This window comes from Neolamprologus brichardi, chromosome 12 (genome assembly GCF_056152115.1).
Source record: "Neolamprologus brichardi isolate AB-2024 chromosome 12, ASM5615211v1, whole genome shotgun sequence".
Taxonomy (NCBI): Eukaryota; Metazoa; Chordata; class Actinopteri; order Cichliformes; family Cichlidae; genus Neolamprologus; species Neolamprologus brichardi.
This window is the reverse complement of record NC_142115.1, coordinates 28,523,971-28,543,997: the sequence shown is the minus strand read 5'-3', so window position 1 is coordinate 28,543,997 and position 20,027 is coordinate 28,523,971. Positions and strand designations below refer to the sequence as shown.

The window sequence follows — 20,027 nt, the reverse complement described above, 5'->3', positions numbered from 1 at the left end:
AGCTGCCTGAGCGGGGAAGACCCCGCGAAAACTGACGTCATCAGAGAGAACTCCCCACTAAATCCAGAAACCAGCATCCAGGAGACTGCTGCTGTGGACGCACTGCTCTCAGTAGCCTAAATACGCAGTCGCTGGCCTAACAGCGTGTGTGCAAACCGGCTCTAGTCAGACACTGGAGATGGTGTCTTTTGAGAACTGTGAAGGTGGTTTCGACAGTGTTTTCAAAAGGAGCCGAATGAACGTCGCCTCTCCTTCTCCAGAAACTCTCACACTGGCTCAACAGCGCCAAACTGCTCGGAATAGAAAACAGAAACTCGTGTCCAAATTAAGAGACTCTGGTTTTGAAGAAGATTTGGCATGCTCCCCGATTTCATCCCCAGCTAAGAATGAGATTTCCCTGCTCATGTCACAAAAACCTGTTGCAAGGCAACTCTGCAGCTGGTACCTTCAGTACGGAGACATCGGGTTTATGATCCAAAGGGAGAAAGAGGCGCAGTTTCATCCCTGCAAAAGCCTGGCACGCCAACCGCAAGTAAGACACATACAGCTTGTAACTAAATGAACCGTGTTAGACGTATATTTATACTTTTTTGACTTATTGGGCTACTTAAAAAAATGTAAATATATTTGTTGTCATATAAATTAAACTGGTAATTCACTCCTTTTGTTTAAAGGCAGATAGTTAAATGTTCCAGTGAGAGTGACTTCCAGATACTAATAAGTTCTATTGTTCAACTAAAGAAACACCTGAGATGCAGAATACATGACGATTTTAGGACCATTTACTGATAATATGTAGGGTACTGTACTGTGAAATGCCAGAAAATATATACCTTGCTGTACATTAAGAGCACATCATATTTAAGAACCAAGGTCACTAAAAGTTTTTATTTTGATGAGTGTGTGTTTTACTTACAGTTGACTGCAGAGGCCCGCTGTAAGCTGGTCAGCTGGCTCATCCCTGTGCACAAACACTTCCGTCTGTCTTTCGAGTGTTGCTGCTTGGCTGTAAACATCATGGACAGGTTCCTGGCCTCCACACCTGTTGCTGCTGACTGCTTCCAGCTCATTGGTGTCACCGCACTTCTCCTAGCCAGTAAACAGGTTTGTGTGGTATGCTCGTGGAGCAGATGGTTTGTGTTTTTGGATATCATTCTACTATCCTTTTCTTTGTCCTCTGCAGGTGGAGGTCTGCTCACCACAAATCAGCCACCTCTTGTCATTGTGCTGTGATGTGTTCACCAAAGAGCAGCTCTGCAACCTGGAGTGTCTCATCCTCCTTCGTCTTAACTTCCGCCTCTCTGCACCCACCCTGGCCTTTTTTCTAGACTATTACACCAACTGCATTGAGGCTTCACAGCTAGTGACTGGGAACAAAGGTGATGACAGGATTTCAAGGATGAATCCTGACACAAAAATGCCCAGGCAGTGCAGCAACCTTGCACAAAATGTTTGTGAGCTGACTCTTGCAGACTATGCTTTCAACAAATACCCTCCATCACTGACTGCCAGCTGTGCACTGAGAGTAGCTAGTGAGTTACTGAAAAGTAAACGAGGTCTTCCTGAGCATGAAACCATCCATTCACACGAAGATCAGTGGGACAGTTTTGTGGATGAACTATGCACACAATCAGTTTCTTTTCAGCCAACAGGCAATTCTCAGCATTATGAGGGAGACTCACTAGCAGTGAAGGATGACAGCGACAAACAGAGTCTAGTGCAGGAATGCAAAGACAACCTGAAGCTGTTGGTGTCATTAAACCTGGAGACATTGGATGTGATGTCTACTATGTGACTACATGAGTGTGATTTTTTTGATAACAGCAATTGAAATTCCTCTTTAATTTTGGGTTATAGTGTTATATCTTAAACAAAGAAGTGAGGATAAGATATCTATTTGGGGGGTTTTGGTGCTCAGAATTCTTGTGTTTATGCAGACCTACTTTTACTTATACATACCTCATAGACAGTCAACCGTTTACAGCTACAGGATGCTTATGATTTAGTATTGCTTTTTATTTATTTAAGATAATTTACTATATAATTATGAAGTATATTGAAATATAATTTTTATTTTTCATTATTTTTAACAAAAAGTCAGAATCCTCTGTATGCCAGTTTATTTGTTGCAGGTTTATGAGTTTTGTTAGTTTTGGAACATCTTTAATGAAGAAAAATGTGTTGTAATGAATTGATTGCTAGAGTTAATTAAAATCATCTTCAAACACATTTGTCCCGGTTTCTAAACTTATTGTGAAAAATTACGTTTTTTTTCAAAGCAACTTATGTTAACTGTTGAAATAAATCAACTATAAGCCACACGAAGTGTGAGCTACCACAAAGAATGCAGTTAAAATAATTTTGACTATCATATGAAACAGAATAAAATTAATTAAAATGACAACTTAAAGAATACATGTGAGTCAAAAACATAAAAATCTGCCTTGATTACATGCATAGGTAATCATGACACCTGAGAAAAAGCAGTTGAATGTCTGTTTGCAAATTCTTTGTGTTTTAATAGACGTGGAAGTGGAGTCTCAGTTTTCACAGCATTGCGGTATTAAATGACTGATGACAAAATGTCACCCCAGAAAGCACGTTTTTTACAAGTATAAATCTAATACCCCCCACCCTACACACACACACACACACACAGAGAGAAACACGCACAACCATGAAAGTGCTGTAAATGTGAGGATAAGACCTTGTGTGTAACATTACTTTCCTCAATGTACTGACTCTTGTGGCTCTCCAACACGGGCTATATGCTATATGCTTGTTTGCCTGGAAGTCCGTTTACCCTCGTTTTTTGTTTACCCTTGGCTATATTATGTGAAACTGAATTGTGCCAACCCAGTTTGGTCAATCGAGGGGCTTTATCTGATAATCCATTACGCGTGGCAGCTCGACCTGCTGACACAGTGTCGACCACACAGGTGTATTCAGCGTTAAGGGTACTCTTGTTTGTTTACTAATAGAGGCATTTGTCACGACTGTTTACTGAGCTGTCGGCTGTAATTGCCCTTTTCCTTTTCCCCTGCTCTTTAACTGTAGCAGAAGGATTGTACCTAAGCTAATTAGATATTTTACGCACAGTAAGATGGAAATTACTCACTGACTGTTCTGGTCGCAAAAATGCTATTAAATAAATTGATGAGGATTTATTTATAATTACATAAAATATGTAATAATTATTACCACATATAATTATAAAATAAGATATTTTGGCGACTTTATTTTGTGACGCTCAGCCTGCACAACATCTGTTGTTTATGTACGCCATACAATAACCCATGAGCCTAAGGCATTTTTCTAAACATTTCAGTATGTCCAAAAGAAACCATAGCCAGCATCTGGCACAGGGACTATCTAGCTGAATGCTCAAGGAAAGCAGGTCTGAGACAAGGAACACCTGCTGTAGCCTAATGGCGCCGTTACGCGCGGCACCACTGTTACACTTCAGACCAGAAAACCGTTAGTCTGCACCCGTTTAATCTCCGAGGACGCTGTTACTCCCTGGAGACCAAATAGGTGCATTTGATTGGGTCGAAAGTGTGAAACCGCGGCATGAAGAAACGCAGACCGGGAGAACGTCGAGTATATCAGCTCTAAATCAAATCATGTCCTCCTAGTTCTGCAGACGGAGCTTAGCTCATCGAGATGCAAAGAGACGGAAAAACGTTTGATGGTATTTGTCCCAACCAAGTGAGGCAAAAATGGACGAACGCTGTCACAAACAAAACGGTTTGAAATATTTGCCTTTTCACAAAACACAGAGCTTCTCTGTGCAGTGGGAAAGACTTTTATAGTGTTTTCTACCCACAGGATAAAGTGCTTGTGCCAAGAAGCAGCAGTCCCGTCACTGTGTATGTTGAGTTTCCATGTATCATCGAACAAGGTAAGCTCACCCTGACACAATGGCTGAATTTCAGGATTAGTGCCTTTAAGTCACTTTGAGCGCATAAATGCATTCAGGGGTCCCACTGTTTTCTTCTGTCGCAGCTTTCTCAACAATTGCATGGGATGATTTGGAAGAGGGTGTGCCCACTATGAGACAGGAGAGAGACTCCCTCGGCTGTCAGGTGAGAAAAAAACACCGAAGACCAATGTTGTTTTTAAAAAATGGACATCAGTTTTTGTCACATCTCCACGTAAATGGCATAGCTTAAATGTAGCCATGGAAATCAACCCCTTCCCGACGGATGGAGATGTAGGATGGTGAGCAGAGCTGCAGGTCTGGATCACTCTGTTAATGTTTGACACGATGTGCTGGAATCCTACACGAATGTCATTGTACTTAACTCATGACACACAAGCTAGAAAATGGTCCAGTCTTTTACCACGAGCTGACACAGACAAGCGTGAGCTCATAACGCGACGACACGAAAACATATTGACTGAAATGTCAACTAATACATTTTCTGCTTTAACATCGTATTGCCCTGATTTTTCCTGGTTTGATTTTCAGGTAAACCTGCTATGCACTTTTTCGTTTTTCTTTTTCGTTATTTTAAATCGAATTGTTTAAATGAAATACTGATAAATGCTGATCGTCATTTTTATTTCCACACAGGAATTGGATGCAAATGACCAGGATTTTGGAGAATATGGGCTGGATTTCATGGCAGGTGAGAAAACTAAACCTTCCACACCGCTGGGGTGCTGCTCATCGCTATTGTTACTTTTATATTGACATGACTACAGTTAAAATCGTGCACCTCCAAAATCACGTTGGCTAAGTCCTTGGGTTCTTGTCTTCTCTGTCAGCTTCGCCTACAACCCTGGAGAGCAGTTTGTCTTCAGCTGAGCTGGTACCTTTTCAAGGATATGTTATACCTCCCCTCACCCCTCAGCACAACCTTTCACCAGAAGACAGTCTGGTTAACTCATCTGCAGAAACAGGCAACCCAGATGCCCAGGATGGAGATTCCTGGAAAGGGATAGCAGAGTGTCATGGAAAGGCACTGGGACATAGCATAGCAGTCAACAAACAGGTAAGGTCTTATGGAGCATTACTGCACAAATGATGTAAATGGTGATACAAAGTTTGATGTAATTTGGACTATAATGGATCTAAATTGTGAAATTATAATTGTTAAAAATTATAACTATATTAATGATTTAGTTATATAAACCTATTTACCTGCTATAATATCAAATACCTTATCCTGATCAGAACCCAGTTTGGTTTAAAAGGTATACAATGGAGAGTTTGTGGAAAACCTACATGCATGGTAAATTACAGGTACATTTGAAATAACTGTTTGTCCACATCTAAAAACAAACTTAGTTATGCCAACATTAAAAAATAAAATAATTATTAAAGATGAACACATTACAGAAAATATTTTGCTTTGTGTGCTTGCAGCTCCATGAGTCCCTCCAAAGGCAACAAGACGAGATTGATTGTCTTGAAGAAAGAAACGTTCACCTCAGGCAGCTGGCTAATCGAGCAAAGCACCTAGCCTCTGTGCTTGAAGTAAGTTCAGAACTGTGAGAAGTCAAATCAGTATTTATCATGTATATGATGTAACCTCTTGGTTGTATTGTCGTAAATTGTGTTTCAAACTTTTTCATCTTTAAACTTTTTAGTCTTTAATTTGGATCATTTTCTTTCAGAAGTTGATGACAGTCAGAGACTCAAATGTAAAAGAACCAGTAATGCCTTATGGTGGTGATAAAAACTCACTGAGTCCTTGTAAGCGCCAGCGACTGGATGAAGGATATGAAACTGAATCCTCGGACTCAGTGGAGGACATGTTGAGGGATATTAGCACACGCTGCAATGCTGTACTTCACAGCAGCTCTACAGAAACAAGGCTGCAACAGGAATCAAAGACAATATCCATGTATGGTGCATTCTCAGGCCTGCAGACATCCATAGCTAAAGACAGCAACATGACTGTGGATGCAGCAGAAGCTGGAGAGAGTGTCTCATCTTTTAGGACCTCTGTCAGAGAACACAGCACTATAAGAACTCAGGTCTTTCCTCATGGACATGCCTTTACCTCAAGGACTCAGCAAGCAGGATACCGCTTTCGCTGGGTTCCCAAACAAAGCTGAAATGAGAGATTAGCAAATAAAGCTGGAGTTGTTATGTGGCTCTGATTAGTCATATGCAGATGCCCTAATTCTATTGGGTGGACAGAAGTGTATGTGTGGGCTGCAACTGTTAATGCTTAACTTATAATCTATAGTGATATCTGTAAGTGATTCATTGATGTCTTCCTCAGGTAGCTTGAAAGCTAATCATTCAGAGAAGAGGTGCTTAACAAAAGAAATTAAACTGCCCAAGCTGTTGTTTACATTGTGTTTTGGTTTACATAGTTTGTTTATGTTTGCATCTCACTATATATTTGTTGTCCTGGAAAATGCCAGTGATTTTACATATTTGGAAATAAAAATGTTTTTAAAACTGTAAAACAATGTGTACATTTTCATGTAGCTGACTCGAGTTTTTTTTTTTATTTAAGATGATAAGGCAGCTTAGGTGATAATTAGGCAAATGGAAATAAACTGTGAACTTTCCTTGTTTGAGCAGTGAAACAAATGTAACCCTATGACCTGCTTTAAGAAGCAGGGGCTTTGTCTCTGTCTGAGTGACTGTGTGGCCTGAAAGTGTGGACAGAGCATTGATGTAGTGCAGCCAACATCCTTGTTTATATCCTTTTTGGAAATTTAAACAGATTCTCTCTTTTTTGGGGGCTGTATTTCCTGACTTATCACTCTTATGAACCTGACTGCTAACACAATAGTTGTATAAACAGTATACCCAGAGGGAAAGACTTTAGCTGTGTCATTTATCTAAAAAAAAGCAAACAAACAGAAAATCGGATTTAACACACAAAAAACAAACCCAAACCACCATAAACCAGACAAAATCAAAACAAAAAGGAAATTAAACCAAGATGAAGAGATTAACTTATCTAAAGAGGATGTTACCTTCTGACCTTTGAAAATCTTTCTTCCACCTCACTGTTGAAATCTTTAGCTGTAAGAACCTGGCTGGTACACAAGACATTTGGACAATCTCAGGTCAGGCACCTGTATAAACTTCCACAACCAGGGGCTGTTTGTTTTACAGCAGTGAAGGCAACAGTGCAGACCCTTGACTGGGGACAGTTTACAGTACTGACACTCCTGCTGTCATGAACACCGCATTTAACACAGCGAGTGCAGATAAGAAGAACCTGATAGCGAGATGGAGACCTGATTAACACAGGCCTGACTATTTATTTAAAGACCATGGAAAGTTACACCACCAAGGGAAGTTGAGGTGCATTTAACCGATAAATAACTCATAGCAAATTTATACTTAAAGACCACTTGACTGATGTTTTTTTTTTTTTTTAAATCCAGCTTTAAAAGGTTTCTCTGTAACGCAAAGCCAGTTTAAATCAATTTAGTCATTGCAAAAGAAATGTGGTGTTTAACTTTCAAGAAGAAACTTAATGGTGAGGAGAGTGAGGTTTTACACATAACAGTGACATTTAATCGATCACATACAAAAGCTGAGCTGTGTTCCTTTTGTTCAAGGAGAGAGAGAAAGTAATGAGGAAGAGTAAAAGGATGAGGAGAAGAAGTGTTACAAAACATCTGTCATTCAGCAAGTCAGTGTGGCAGATTCTTACATCTGACCTGTCCAGCTGCTTCTAAATAGATGCAGATAGCCCAATAATAATTATCTAGTTAAACCATCCTACTTCCCTTGTTACATACTGGCCAACCTTGGCCACAATCTGATGCTTAATGTCAAATTTCAGCCACTTTATTATAGAAAACATCTGCACGTGTGCTGAGCTCGACATCCAGCCAGGCCTTGAGCCATTTTTACCGCAAACAAATGCTTTTGTATCTGACCAGCACCGCTGGTGAGAGCATGGCACAGGGCAAAGCATTGTATAAGCTGGCTGTGACACTTTTGACCTGTTAAGCTACCGCCAAACTGCGGGGAACAATGCGGGAGGAGAAGGGAAAATACAGACACAATGCGTTTCTAAGGTGACTAAACTCAAACCTGGAGAGAGGCTGCAAGCCTGACGGAGTCCAGCGGGAAAAATACGCATTGATCCTGTGGTGGGATACAGACGTGTAAGGTTCTGGGCAAATGAAAGCTAATTCACATTTAACTAATTTAAAAAACTTAAATGAACTGACTAAATAAAATATTACATGAAAATGCAGGCTGTTTACATTTGATACATTTTATACTAATGACAAAAAACAAAACAAAACTAGTTTAACCATTTTTATTTTATGAATGAGAACTGGATGGATTTAGATTATAGTACGCTATGTGGTCATTTTGTTTGCTCTGCCACAGATTTGTGGATGTTCCAGGTTAAAAGTAAAAATAACAAACACTGAGCCGTTTGTTGTTGTTGTTGTTTCTGTTGGACGTGATGATAAATTAAAGGTTACTGTGGGTTATCTTGAGAGCTTAACCTTTTATGTCTATCATTTGGACTCTATGACAGCCTGATGGAGCACCTGGCGCACTGTCCCGGGCTCGCACTCGAGGTGCGAGCGCATATGGAAGTGGCAGGTGGCAAGAACGTGCGTGCTCTCGCGCCGTTCGGCCCACTTAGCGCCAGAGCAGCTCCTCATTAAACGGTGTGGCCCGCGGATACAGGGCCTTTACCCGCAAAACACGGCCACTGATTGCCCACCAGAGGAGCTGTTACAGGTTTATGACAACGCATTAAATCCAATCAGTAAAATCTGCAGTTTGCGGAGTGTTTATTAGTATGTGTTGTCAAAATTTGCTGATGTTTGAATTCACTTCCAAACATCTAAAACAACTTATTAGGCCTACAATTTAGCAATAAATAAATATATAAATAATAATAATTGTATTTCTTAACATGCAAAATATTTAAGGCTATTCGCTCTAGGGTCTCAGTTCTTGTTTTGGCATGTTTTCAGGATTTGTGATTTACTTACAATAAATTTTCGTGTGCTTTAAAGGTGCTAAACTGCACGATCCTACCTCTTTCCTAATGTAACTATAACCGATAATCATCATTAGCCTTTATATTTAAAATTATGCTTTCTTCAGCGACATAACAAGCTGAATAAAAGCCTGCATCTGTAAACCATGTGATTAAGTGTGCAAACTGACACCACCCTAAAGAAATGAAGGTGAAGTAGTTTGTCCTTGTCTAAGTTAGGGCATCAACTGATAACACGCAGCCACCTCCACCTTTATAACATTACCGCGTTGTTCTTTTCTTTTTCTTTCTTTGTCTGTTTGTTTCCATTAGAAACCAGGACGCGAAGGGAATCCCTGAATAGGAGCGAGTCTATAGGCCGCTTAATTAAAAACAGGGGGGAAATGGACCTAACTGCCAATAGCACAGCAGAGGACTTTGCTTCCCGCTCCGGCGTCCGCCCAGCGAGAGTATATAGGAGAGGAGACAACAGGTGCACCAGACATGACCGGTCAGTGTCCTCACTTGGGCTGAGATAGGGAGGACTGAGATAGTGGGGACTGGGGCATGCTTAAATGAAGGAAATGGAAGATGCGCCTGAAACGCTGGAGTGAAGATTCACGCAGATGGGTAAGTAAGTTATAACATAGTTGCGGGCAATTAAAATAGCCTCAGTAGAGCAGTCAAGACATGTTATATGTTACTTAGGATCGGTTGCTGTTGCTGCTACCAGGCAACTCAAACACTAAACACAGGGAGTCTTCCTATTTGGGTTCTTCTAACCACAGCATGTGCTACGTATAGTGGTGTAGAAAAAACAAACAAAAACCCAAAACACACAGTCACTTATATTAATTGCAGCATACTTGAAATAGTCCTCACCTTGGTGAATAACTCTTTGAAAGCACAGACTAAGATGTTAGAAACTAGTTTCACGTGATGATGAGCTGAGCTTGTGGTGTTTTTGTTTTTATGATCAGGAGGAGGATGTTGCGAGATTTTACAGGAAAGCGGCACTTTCCCTTCAAGGTAAGAGGGGGAACTAAAGTGAAACTGGCATTAAAATAATCAGAAATGTTCCCGCTTCATTTGTTGGCTGCCTCCTTCCTCTTTCTGCTGATCTTGCAGTGTCAGTGCGGCAGTGTACTGCTGCTGGCTGTGCTATTTGACTGACAGCTGTCAGCTGCGCTCCTCACTGCTACTGTCAACTCACCTGAAACATGTTTGCCGACACTGCCACATAACCCGCTTCTTATTATATTATATTATATTATAAGAAGTCAGCCGAGAGTAAAGCTGGGAGACAATTCTACATTTTGCATACTGATAAATGAGCAGCTGGACGTCGGTACAGCGCAGTCAAATCCACGCATTTGCATTTACATGGACAGATGTGTTGTGGCTGGTTGGGTGGCAGTGTAATGTTAGCTGACGTTTCTTCAGCCAGCTCACACTGCTCTGCTACTTTAACAGTTACATTTCACTGTGGGTCACACTAATGGCTCAAAAGCCATTCAATATGACTTTTAAATGTTTGCAAACTCTGCTTAGATGAAAGTGAAGCTGTTTAATTGTGGGTGGCTGGAAGGCAGTGTCTTGTTAGCTGGTAGTTTCTTCCTGTGCCAGCTCACCTGCTGCTGCCCTCCAACTGTCCATTTAATCCACACCAACAGTGATGTCGTATAGTCACCCTTCACTGCTGTCAGTACTAAGATGCGATTCATTGATTCTATTGTCTATTTTATATTATTTTCTCATAGCCATAAATATTCAGAAAAATCAACTACAGCATGGAAGGTATCAGCACCATATTTAAGGAGATGGCCTTAATATCAATGCATTAACATTAGCAGCTAATGTGTAATGTGATTTAATTATTCAGTTAAGAAAGATGCTTGATACCCACAACACAGGACATCTAAATGAAAAATCTTCAAAGTCATTAGTTAAATCAAATACTTATGAGAGCATTTTATTGTTGGATAGATGCTGCACAGTTTGCTGGGCTCAAATCAGTCAAATCAGGCTCAATTAATTTGCTTCCTCTTAAAAAAAGATTTTAATGTAAACACTGGAGAGATGAAAAGAAGGAAAGCTGAACATTTCAAAATGCCAACAACTGAAAAGCTAAATAACCACTGCAGCTGCAGCAGTGGTCATTATAAGAAATGCTCATCATTGACCACAGAATAAACTTCCCCACATACACTCATTTACACACGCACACACACTCTGACTTGCATTGCATCACGGTGATTGCCTGATATTTTCATCTTGCATCTTTCTGGAACGACAACCCTCTCCAAGCAACACTCACTGTCAACAGTTCAGTCCTTCCTGGCTGCCACAGCTCAGGAAACACAGACATAAAGCAGTGCTATGTCCAGTACCGATCACTAGGGGCCATCATAGCTCCACTCGTTTCTTTAGGATGATTTCCCGCACCATCGCTGTGACCTCTTCTCTGATGCTTTCCATGGGCTCCTCTGTTCGCCAGAATCGAACCACCTTCCCTTCTGGGTTCACCAGAAACTTCCAGAAGTTCCACTTTGGAATTTTCTTCACAGAATCTGTAAAACAAACAAGATGCCGCAGAACAGTCGTTAATGCTACATTTCTTTCTTTAAAAAAAAAAAAAAAGTATCTTATTTTTAAGCAATCTTTAAAGTTGTTTACCCAAGATGGGCAGCAACAAGTAATTCAGTTTCCATATAGTAAAACAAACTCTTACACACTGAAGACAAAAAATATTCCTCATAGGTAAAACCAGGATAAAACAGAGACAGACACATCAGGGTCTAAAATATGCTTAAAAACACTCACAGTTAGGTAGATTACAGGTTGCTAAAATAAGATGCTAAAATACCAAAAATACCAGATGCCTTAATTTAATAACTTAATAGCAGAGTACCACGACGACAGAAAAAAAGAACCCCAATAACTCCTTTTAGCTACTTCCTAACAGAAGTGGACACTATCAAATCAAAAATAATACATGCATAAAAAATTATATTAAATAAATAAAATAAGAATAAAAGAAAATAGCTACACAATCCTATAGTATCATTTCAATGTTATATAATTTGATAGTGCAGTGAAAAATGTATGTGTTGTAAGAAAATCAAGTGAAAACCTAATACTAAAAAACTCAAATGTGCATACTTATGTTCATATGCTGTAATAGCATTAATTCAAATGATACATTCCCCTTGGCTACTGCTAATCATTATAGCTCACCACGACTGCTGTGTTACTGTATATTAATAATATTAACTGTAACTGTAAAAATACAGCTAATTAATAAAAACAAATTCTAATGCATGGAGCAGAATGTCAGTTCTGCTGCTTTACAAACATAAATGAAGTTGTTACTTAGCAGATATGACACTGAATTGATTCAATTTTATACCATCAAGTCTTGTAATCACAGAATAGATCAGAACCATACTTTATATTCCAGTTACCTCTGGAGTTCATAGACTTGTTCTGCAGGTCTTCTTTCAGGTGCATCATGTTCATAAAAACTCATTAAATTACCCTGGGGTGATTGAAAAAATACAAAACTTTACGTTCATCTCCACATTTTGCAACAGTAACAGATTATTTTCCTCTCAGATGAAGTAAAAGTAGGCTTTGCCTAATCTAGTTTGGTTTTAGACTATCAACACTTGTACCTGGAATACAGGTGAGACCAATTGTTAAGTATTTGAGTTTTGGTGACAGCTCCAAATTTGACTTCCTTCCATCCTTAAATACATCCTGCACTTGGAGCAGGTATAAATATGTAATCAGCGTTTCTGTGATCTCACTCAGTGATCCCACAGTCATGATATTCGTTAAAAGCCTTTCTCCCAACCTGTGAGGAATTTGAAAGCAGGGTCAGCCTCTGATCCCATTATTTTGATCTTGCTGAAGAAAGGAAAGGTAACGCCGTAGGCTGACTTGGCGAAAACCTCGATGTCCCGGCTGGTTCCGGTCTCCGTATCCCCGAACTGTCCGCAGGGAAAGGCCAGGACGTTGAAGTGAGAGGTGCCCAGCTCCCGGTGGAGCTCCTGTAGAGACTTGTAGTTCGCCTCCGTCTGCTGGCAGTAACTCGCCACGTTTACAACTAAGGCCGCCTGCAAAGGAGGGGATTAAGCGCAGTGCACAGTTATTTTAAAAAGCTCTTAAAAATACAGACTCTGCAAATAAAGCAAGTCTAAATTGACACGGGGAAAGTTAAACAGTTAAACAGATTTATTCTCAGTCTGAAACAACGGCTGATGATGTGGACATACTTTTCCTCGGTACTTCTCCAGAGAAACCGTCCTCCCTTTCGCGTCCTTCACCTCGAAAGAATAAAAATCCTTCGGTTTACTGGGTTTCACCAGCTGGGTTTGCAGAAGAAATAAACACCCCACACCCACCGTCATGCTCAACAGCACAGTTAACTTTTTCGCTTTTGGGTTGGAGGACCTGGTAGGATAACCTCCCAAAGCCTCCATCTTGGAGGGGAAAGAGCAAACCGTGGCTTGAACTGGGGCTCTCCTTCCAGAAGATCTGGGGCGGATCAGAGGAAATAGTCGCGTTAAGCTGGACGGAGAAACGGTGCACTCGACTATACCGGAAACTCAGCAGCAAAATAAAACTAATAATAAGTGAACTTTACATGTAAATACTCGACTTTCAGCTACACTACAGAATCCTATATAGGCCGACTACAGGGTCAGCTGAAAATATTTTTTTTAAAAACAAAACAAAACAAATTATTATTATTATTATTAACAATAATAATAATAATAATAATAATAATAATAATAATAATAATAATAATAATAATAATAATAATAATAATAATAATAATATCATCATCATCATAATCATAATAATAATAATAAACATGCCTGAATGCTCAGTGCAGATTAGTAGCACTAGAGGAACCTCAGCAAACACTTAACCATACAAACTTTCTAGTGGTTTCCTCAGTAATCACTGTAAAACATTTAAATAACTACAGAATCTTCATCTGCTGTGAAAGGTTTTGAAAAATCTTAACAGGAAGTTAGTCTCTTAATAGATTAGTTTCTAATTATATAAAGTTGCTGTTCAGTACATTTTAAATAACCTTATTTTGAGATGGTATTAAAAAAATCATTGTTATTTTTCTGCTCAGGGACAATACGAGGCCCATGAAGTCACATACAAATACTTCAGGAGGCGGATCATCCAGAGGCGCTGCAGAGAAGGCCCTGTTGCAAGTACCCCACTGGCCCCTGGGCGGCAGTGTGAGCCAAGCTTCGAGTTTGATACCATCTGTCAGAGGCTGGAGCTCGATTCTCCACCGAGAAAGCATGAACCGGGACAGGGAATCCTACCAGGAAAAATCCAAGGTATTAAACAACACACAGAAGTTCAGTAATAATAATAATGCAATACTGATGCCAGGCATATTCACATAAGTTAGTTCATTAAAAGTGTGATTAAACTCAAAAATTACCCGAAGTCAGGTTTTAAACGACTGATTTTTAGAAGAGGGGAAAAACGACTGATTCAGGATTTAAACCATAATGTGTATGTCATAAAAATGCAACAATGTTTGCGTAATTTGGATAAATATTTTGGTTTAAAAAACTCCAACCAACTTTATCCTGCCACATGAAGACGCTAGTCACCACTGGGGACTGTACCCAAGCTGTTGGTGTTGCACTTGAACAACATATTTATGATTCAGCTGGGTAACACTGTTCTTATATGACACTGCTGATTTTAAAATGCACAGGCGGGCACTCCCCTAGGCCCATATCTAGAAACAATATCCATTCTTTTTAATCTTCACCAGGTGTATCATCATACTGACACAGTACAGTTTTACTTGAGAGCTGTTGGACGTTTTCTATGATGTCCTTTGATTTCACCAGAGGCAGCATTGGTGGGAGGCTTGTCTCACTCTGAGTCTGCTAACTTGGTGAACACAGAGTGCACAATCCCTGCCAAGACACGGCCTGCTGCAGAAAATGCCCCACAAGAGGTTTGTTTAAGGAAGCTGCACTTCCTCATTTGTGTCTGTGTGTGGTTATGATGTAATAGTTTGAGGGGGATGCTAAACTGACTTCTGCAAGTCATCGTCTCATACACGAACATAGAAGTTTTCATTTAAAAGTGAAAAAAGTCAGAGAGTTTTGTATGTGTGTGGTTTCCAAAAGTTGGTCGAGGTGAAATAAAATAAAAGAACACAATCAGTTTGATATAAGAATAATAAAATGTTATTATCCTATCAGAGATGGTGGTGTGGTGGCTAGCTCATCTGCCTCACAGGATGAAGGTCCTGGGTTTATGTAGAGTCTGGGGCCTTTCTGTGTGAAGTCCAAAGACATGCAGTGGGTGATTGGTTATTCTGAATTGATTTTAACTGTGAATACTTTTTCTTGTCTTGTGCTATGGCCCTGCAACAGATCGATGTATAAAGCATATAAAAAAGTAAATCTGCATATATTGCTAATGCTAACTTTCAATGATATGCTAATGTTAGATATTTTTGAAACCTGAATAGTAATAATTCTTTTCCCTTTTTTTGTTTTTGTTTTACAGCGATGGGTGTGGAGACCTGCAGTTCAAGAACCTGAAAATCTCAATCGCTCAGGTAGATCATGTTTCTATGAATGATTGTGTGAATGATCTCTGGACTGATACTACATGATGTCATACTGGGGAACCAAAATACATACTTTGATCACGCTGCAGTCTTTTTTTCGCTTTGTTTTTTGAATGCTGGATGATGTACTTATAGGTTTACTTTATCAGACTGCACATCAGTTTTTGAAGTCTGGAGAAATTTGGTAGCGTACAAAGACAACAAAGATGACATCTGGAATAGCAATAAGGAAGAAAAGTTTGAAAGAAATCACGTGTTAAATTCTCTTGAGACTTTATTCACATTTAGGCACTTTAGCAGTCATCACTAGTTTCAACACGTTCTAGTTTAATGCAACGAGTGCTTAATGTACATCAGTGTGGATGCTTGCTGCAACTATTGATTCATGTCAAAAACACGACACAACAAAGAAAGTGTTTGGAAATTAATGGATTAACAGCAGATGTACAATGTATGTTTTGTAACAATATCTTTTAAATTATATTTTATCATTGAAGGTTATGATGAAAGAAAATATGATCTTCAGCCATTTGCCACTCTGAACAAAGCCACTCTGAGCCTGCACGGGAAGTCAGTGGTTAAGTTGGGTGCACCATCACTGCTGAATGACTACTGTAAGAGAAAATGAAGCCCTAAATGACTTTTACAAATACTGTTTTTTTGCTTCTGTACAACACCACAGTAGATGTTTCTTTCCAAGCTCCTTAGACTACAATGACCTGGGTGACTGAGAGCCTTCACAGACACCACAGAAGACTGTAAAACAATCCAAAATGTGGCTGAAATGTAGTTTTCAGCTTAAATTCATTGGGGTTAATAATGCTTTGCATTAGCTGTTTAGGAATTATAGTCACTTTTATAAATAATCTCATTTTTAAAGGGTCAGAAGTAATTGAACAAACTAATAATCCTTTGCATTGCATTAATTCTGCCTGAAGTCTAGAATGCATGGACATGATTAAATGTGATGCTTCCTCCCTTGAGATCCTCTGCTGGGCCTTTACTTCACCACTGTTGGTTGGTGCTTATTTGTGGGCTTATTTGCATTTAAAACTGATAAGCATGCTGTTCTGGATTAGGATCAGGTGACACTTCTTCTTCTATCAGTATTGGGCCACTAAGAAGTTGCACATCTTTGTGCTATAACATTTCCATCATGTTTGACGAATAATGGTGGTTGTGTTGGGGTATGCTGGTGAAATTTCATTATTTTAAATAGCATAGCCATATGGGCAACAAAAATACAACCTGGAACATCTGCTACTTGTTTTTTTTCTGAAAAATACTTACTGAAAACACTTTGGTGGATATAACAGATTTAACAAAAAAAATCTAATGTTTATAATTAAGGCTCATTCTGTTCATCAATAATTTATGGCTACGATATAGTCCTCTGTAGTCCTTTGTTTTTGCAACTTTGTCATTTCAGACACTAACCTTCTCGACTGCAGCTGTAGTGGCATGGTTGCATTAGGACTCGGCTCTTCAGTTTACATTTGGAATTCAGAAACTCGTGGTCTGGTTGGACATCTGGACCTGAGTCCACAATCAGGATGCCGATATTGTCAGTCGGTCTCGTCTCTGTGCTGGAGCACAGATGGAAGAGCCCTCAGTATCGCGACTAGACGAGGGGAGATACAGGTAAATGAGCTCATAGAGGTTGGAAACTTATTCAGACTAAATGTGGTATGGGGGGCTCTGTGAGAAGGGAAGTGTCATATTTACTGAATCAGCAGGATGACTGTTTGTGGTGTCTTTGTCTCTCTTTGACTCTTTAGTTGTGGGATGTCGAACACAAGCAGAACATGAGGTTTCTGCTGTCACACCTGAGTGTGGTGAGAGCTCTTTCCTGGAAACAGCAGTTACTTAGCAGGTACCCATTTGGTTTGTTCTGGTATTTAAAGAACGTGCTGTTTAATAATGAAATGGAAAAGATTGACCAATTTGGAAATTCTGCTAAATAAATGAATGAATAAATAGGATAGATAGGCTTAGGATAAGAGCTAAAGTCATACAGCTTTATCTCTTTAGTAGAAGAAATGTAGATGAATTAGTCACGGACAGGGTAGGAGACACTTAATCAATAAAAGTGTCCATAAAAGCAGTGTTTTTTCTGACAGTGGATCTGTTCTTGGACATATCTGTCACCTTGACCCACGGGCTTTCACACCTCTGGTAGGTGCAACCACCCAGAGGGAGGGGGTCTGCAGTCTGCAGTGGTCACCAGGAGGCAAATGGCTGGCCAGCGGCTCCACAGAAGGCCTTCTCCATATCTGGGATGATGACATCATGGGAAAAAAAATGTCAAGTCAGCCAATAATGACAGTGAAGCAGCCCAGTGCTGTCAAGGTCTGTGTACTTGGATTTGGAGGCTAAAAGTAAACTGTTTGGCATTTTTAAAGGCTGACACAGCCAGAGTTACAGAGTTTGAGCAGACGTCAAAGCAGTTAAATGTGAATAAGAGGCTAATGGTTTTAATGTGTAAGGATTTTGGGTTAGTAAACAGAGATTTAAAAATGCTGTTAATGTATCCATCTTTTGTGTGTGTTATTTTTTTAGGCAATGGGGTGGTGCCCATGGCAGGGAAACATTATTGCTACAGGAGGGGGATGGAAAGATGGTGAGCTGAGAATCTGGGACACACAATCAGCATCTTGTGTTACTTCTGTCCAAACAAATTCACAGGTGCTTGAGAATTACAGTGTTGTGGATATTTTTGTTTTGCTGTATATAAATGCTGGATAAACTATTACTATTTACCCTCATTTGCAGATATGTTCTCTACAATGGGCTGAAAAGAAGAGATGTCTGGTTACAGGTCATGGCCTACCTCATCACAAAGTCACATCTTGGGTGTGGGAGTTTCACTCTCTCAGCCCCATTTACCAGTTCACAGGTTAGAAAACCAAAAAAAACACACAAGACTGTTCTACATTACTACAACCTTTTTATTAATAAAGCAAATAATTATGTTTAATGCAACGTTAAATTGTATCAGCACTGCTGTCTGATACTATCTCAACTTAGTCTCAACACATTGACAACATACTCATAGGAACAAATGTTGTTGCGTCAATAACACAGTGAGTAATATTCTCACAGAAGCAGTTGTTGTCAGTGCAGCAGCTCTGTCACCTACCACTAATGTCTTTAATGGCCATCGTGTGCTGAGTGATTCGTGTTCTGGGCTTCCCTCTAGTGAATATGAAACTAAGGTTGCTGGTTTTAATATGAGCTGTCACACTGTCCTGTCGTATTGTGAGCTGGTGTTAGAAAACCAATACTTATGGCTTAAGGGGAAAAAAAAAGAGAAATAAACCGCTAACAGAAATGCTAAATTCCTGTTTTTCTGGTCAGGGGGGCTCAAACCAAGCACTGAATGCAAAAGACACTTTTACTGAAAACCCACTAACGTGTAATATTGAATAATTTTACTTAATAAAAAAATGATCAAGTAATTTTCAAAATTTACTTTTTTTAATTTAAGGTTTTTTTGTACTTTTATATTTTAAATGAAAACTTGACGGTCATTCTGCGCTATTTTTCAGAAGTGCAATTACTGATATCAACCCTTGTGGTAAAGTCCTATTCCCATAGGAATACTGGTTATGATAAGAGAGGGAAATTGACTTGTTTTCATAATGGAAAAAAACAAACAAAAACAAAATAGTATAGCTCCCATTGAGTTGCACCAATGCAGGCCGTTATTCTGTAGGCAGATTTTTAGTCACCATTTTCTTGGTTAACCACAGTCATAAAGTCCCCCTTCTCATTTTTGCCAATAAGGCTCTGATTGACTCAGTTGTACTGGCAAACAAGGAGAAGTTGTTACTGAATGAGATGCTTGTTTGAATCACAGACAAATATGTGCGCAGTGAGGTTTGGAACAGAGTGCTTATATTGTTCAGTTTTTGGTATTATCTATTTTTTACATTTAACTTCATGTTGCTTTTATTTCATTATCTCCTGAATCCAAGATGTCTGTCAACTTTTCTTTCTAATCCTGGTTTTTGATGTGTGATTCCATCAAAAAACATAAAAATCAATGTAAAAAGGCATTATAATCAAGGTAGTACAATTCAATATTAATTCCCTGTTAATGTGGCATTTTCTTACTACTTATAGCAACAACAAGAACTGATTTTCAGTTCTTTTAAATGATTTTTTTTTCTTTTTTTAACCAGGTCACTCTGATCGAGTCCTTCACTTGACCTTAAACCCTGACAATTCTCAGATCTTCTCCACCGGTGCGGACCAGCGCTTTCACATCTGGGATTTGTAGTAACCAGCGTCATGGAACCGTGACATTCATATTGATAATAAAGTTCTTTAGCATCTGGTTAGAAATAGGTCTACAATTGATTACCACATAAGTGCACATTGCTGCTTTCTTGGCAATTGTGTCATAGAGACCACACATTTCCCTCCCATGATGTCAACCACAATTCGAAGCCAGTTTACCA

The 20,027-nt window shown here is 39.4% G+C and overlaps 4 protein-coding genes across 4 annotated transcripts; 3 read left to right on the top strand and 1 right to left on the bottom strand.

Annotated features, from left to right (window-relative positions):
- Positions 1-143: 143 nt before the first annotated feature.
- Positions 144-1,978, top strand: ccno (cyclin O). The gene is made up of 3 exons (XM_006790006.3): positions 144-532; positions 919-1,104; positions 1,184-1,978. Exons 1-3 carry the CDS (start codon positions 179-181, stop codon positions 1,793-1,795), a joined length of 1,152 nt encoding a protein of 383 aa, XP_006790069.2. The 5' UTR covers positions 144-178; the 3' UTR covers positions 1,796-1,978.
- A 1,601-nt stretch (positions 1,979-3,579) lies between these two features.
- mcidas (multiciliate differentiation and DNA synthesis associated cell cycle protein) lies at positions 3,580-6,160 on the top strand. The gene is made up of 7 exons (XM_006790005.3): positions 3,580-3,747; positions 3,829-3,901; positions 4,006-4,085; positions 4,577-4,631; positions 4,771-4,997; positions 5,372-5,482; positions 5,623-6,160. The coding sequence occupies exons 1-7, from the start codon at positions 3,664-3,666 to the stop codon at positions 6,064-6,066; spliced, it is 1,074 nt and encodes a 357-aa protein (XP_006790068.2). The 5' UTR covers positions 3,580-3,663; the 3' UTR covers positions 6,067-6,160.
- A 3,290-nt stretch (positions 6,161-9,450) lies between these two features.
- On the top strand, positions 9,451-19,866 carry LOC102776104 (cell division cycle protein 20 homolog B-like). Its single transcript, XM_087848748.1, has 12 exons — positions 9,451-9,563; positions 9,914-9,962; positions 14,086-14,302; positions 14,831-14,940; positions 15,501-15,552; positions 16,062-16,178; positions 16,994-17,205; positions 17,343-17,437; positions 17,685-17,913; positions 18,124-18,249; positions 18,337-18,460; positions 19,749-19,866. The coding sequence occupies exons 2-12, from the start codon at positions 9,921-9,923 to the stop codon at positions 19,844-19,846; spliced, it is 1,422 nt and encodes a 473-aa protein (XP_087704874.1). The 5' UTR covers positions 9,451-9,563; positions 9,914-9,920; the 3' UTR covers positions 19,847-19,866.
- gpx8 (glutathione peroxidase 8 (putative)) lies at positions 10,907-13,469 on the bottom strand. The gene is made up of 3 exons (XM_006790004.3): positions 13,211-13,469; positions 12,790-13,051; positions 10,907-11,503 (listed from the first exon to the last, which is right to left on the bottom strand). The coding sequence occupies exons 1-3, from the start codon at positions 13,415-13,417 to the stop codon at positions 11,340-11,342; spliced, it is 633 nt and encodes a 210-aa protein (XP_006790067.2). The 5' UTR covers positions 13,418-13,469; the 3' UTR covers positions 10,907-11,339.
- Positions 19,867-20,027: the final 161 nt, after the last annotated feature.

What these genes read in the sequence shown, in the direction of transcription:
- gpx8 (XM_006790004.3), bottom strand. Translation starts at nt 13,417, where the DNA reads ATGGAGGCTTTGGGAGGTTATCCTACCAGGTCCTCCAACCCAAAAGCG. An exon ending in TGGAGAAGTACCGAGGAAAA is followed by an intron (nt 13,052 to 13,210) that starts GTATGTCCACAT and finishes CCTCCTTTGCAG; the next exon opens with GCGGCCTTAGTTGTAAACGT. An exon ending in TGCTTTCAAATTCCTCACAG is followed by an intron (nt 11,504 to 12,789) that starts GTTGGGAGAAAG and finishes TTTGTTTTACAG; the next exon opens with ATTCTGTGAAGAAAATTCCA.
- ccno (XM_006790006.3), top strand. Translation starts at nt 179, where the DNA reads ATGGTGTCTTTTGAGAACTGTGAAGGTGGTTTCGACAGTGTTTTCAAA. An exon ending in GCCTGGCACGCCAACCGCAA is followed by an intron (nt 533 to 918) that starts GTAAGACACATA and finishes TTTTACTTACAG; the next exon opens with TTGACTGCAGAGGCCCGCTG. An exon ending in TTCTCCTAGCCAGTAAACAG is followed by an intron (nt 1,105 to 1,183) that starts GTTTGTGTGGTA and finishes TGTCCTCTGCAG; the next exon opens with GTGGAGGTCTGCTCACCACA.
- LOC102776104 (XM_087848748.1), top strand. Translation starts at nt 9,921, where the DNA reads ATGTTGCGAGATTTTACAGGAAAGCGGCACTTTCCCTTCAAG. An exon ending in TGAAAATCTCAATCGCTCAG is followed by an intron (nt 15,553 to 16,061) that starts GTAGATCATGTT and finishes TTATCATTGAAG; the next exon opens with GTTATGATGAAAGAAAATAT. An exon ending in AGCAGCCCAGTGCTGTCAAG is followed by an intron (nt 17,914 to 18,123) that starts GTCTGTGTACTT and finishes TTATTTTTTTAG; the next exon opens with GCAATGGGGTGGTGCCCATG.
- mcidas (XM_006790005.3), top strand. Translation starts at nt 3,664, where the DNA reads ATGCAAAGAGACGGAAAAACGTTTGATGGTATTTGTCCCAACCAAGTG. An exon ending in ACGCTGTCACAAACAAAACG is followed by an intron (nt 3,748 to 3,828) that starts GTTTGAAATATT and finishes TTCTACCCACAG; the next exon opens with GATAAAGTGCTTGTGCCAAG. An exon ending in TCCATGTATCATCGAACAAG is followed by an intron (nt 3,902 to 4,005) that starts GTAAGCTCACCC and finishes CTTCTGTCGCAG; the next exon opens with CTTTCTCAACAATTGCATGG.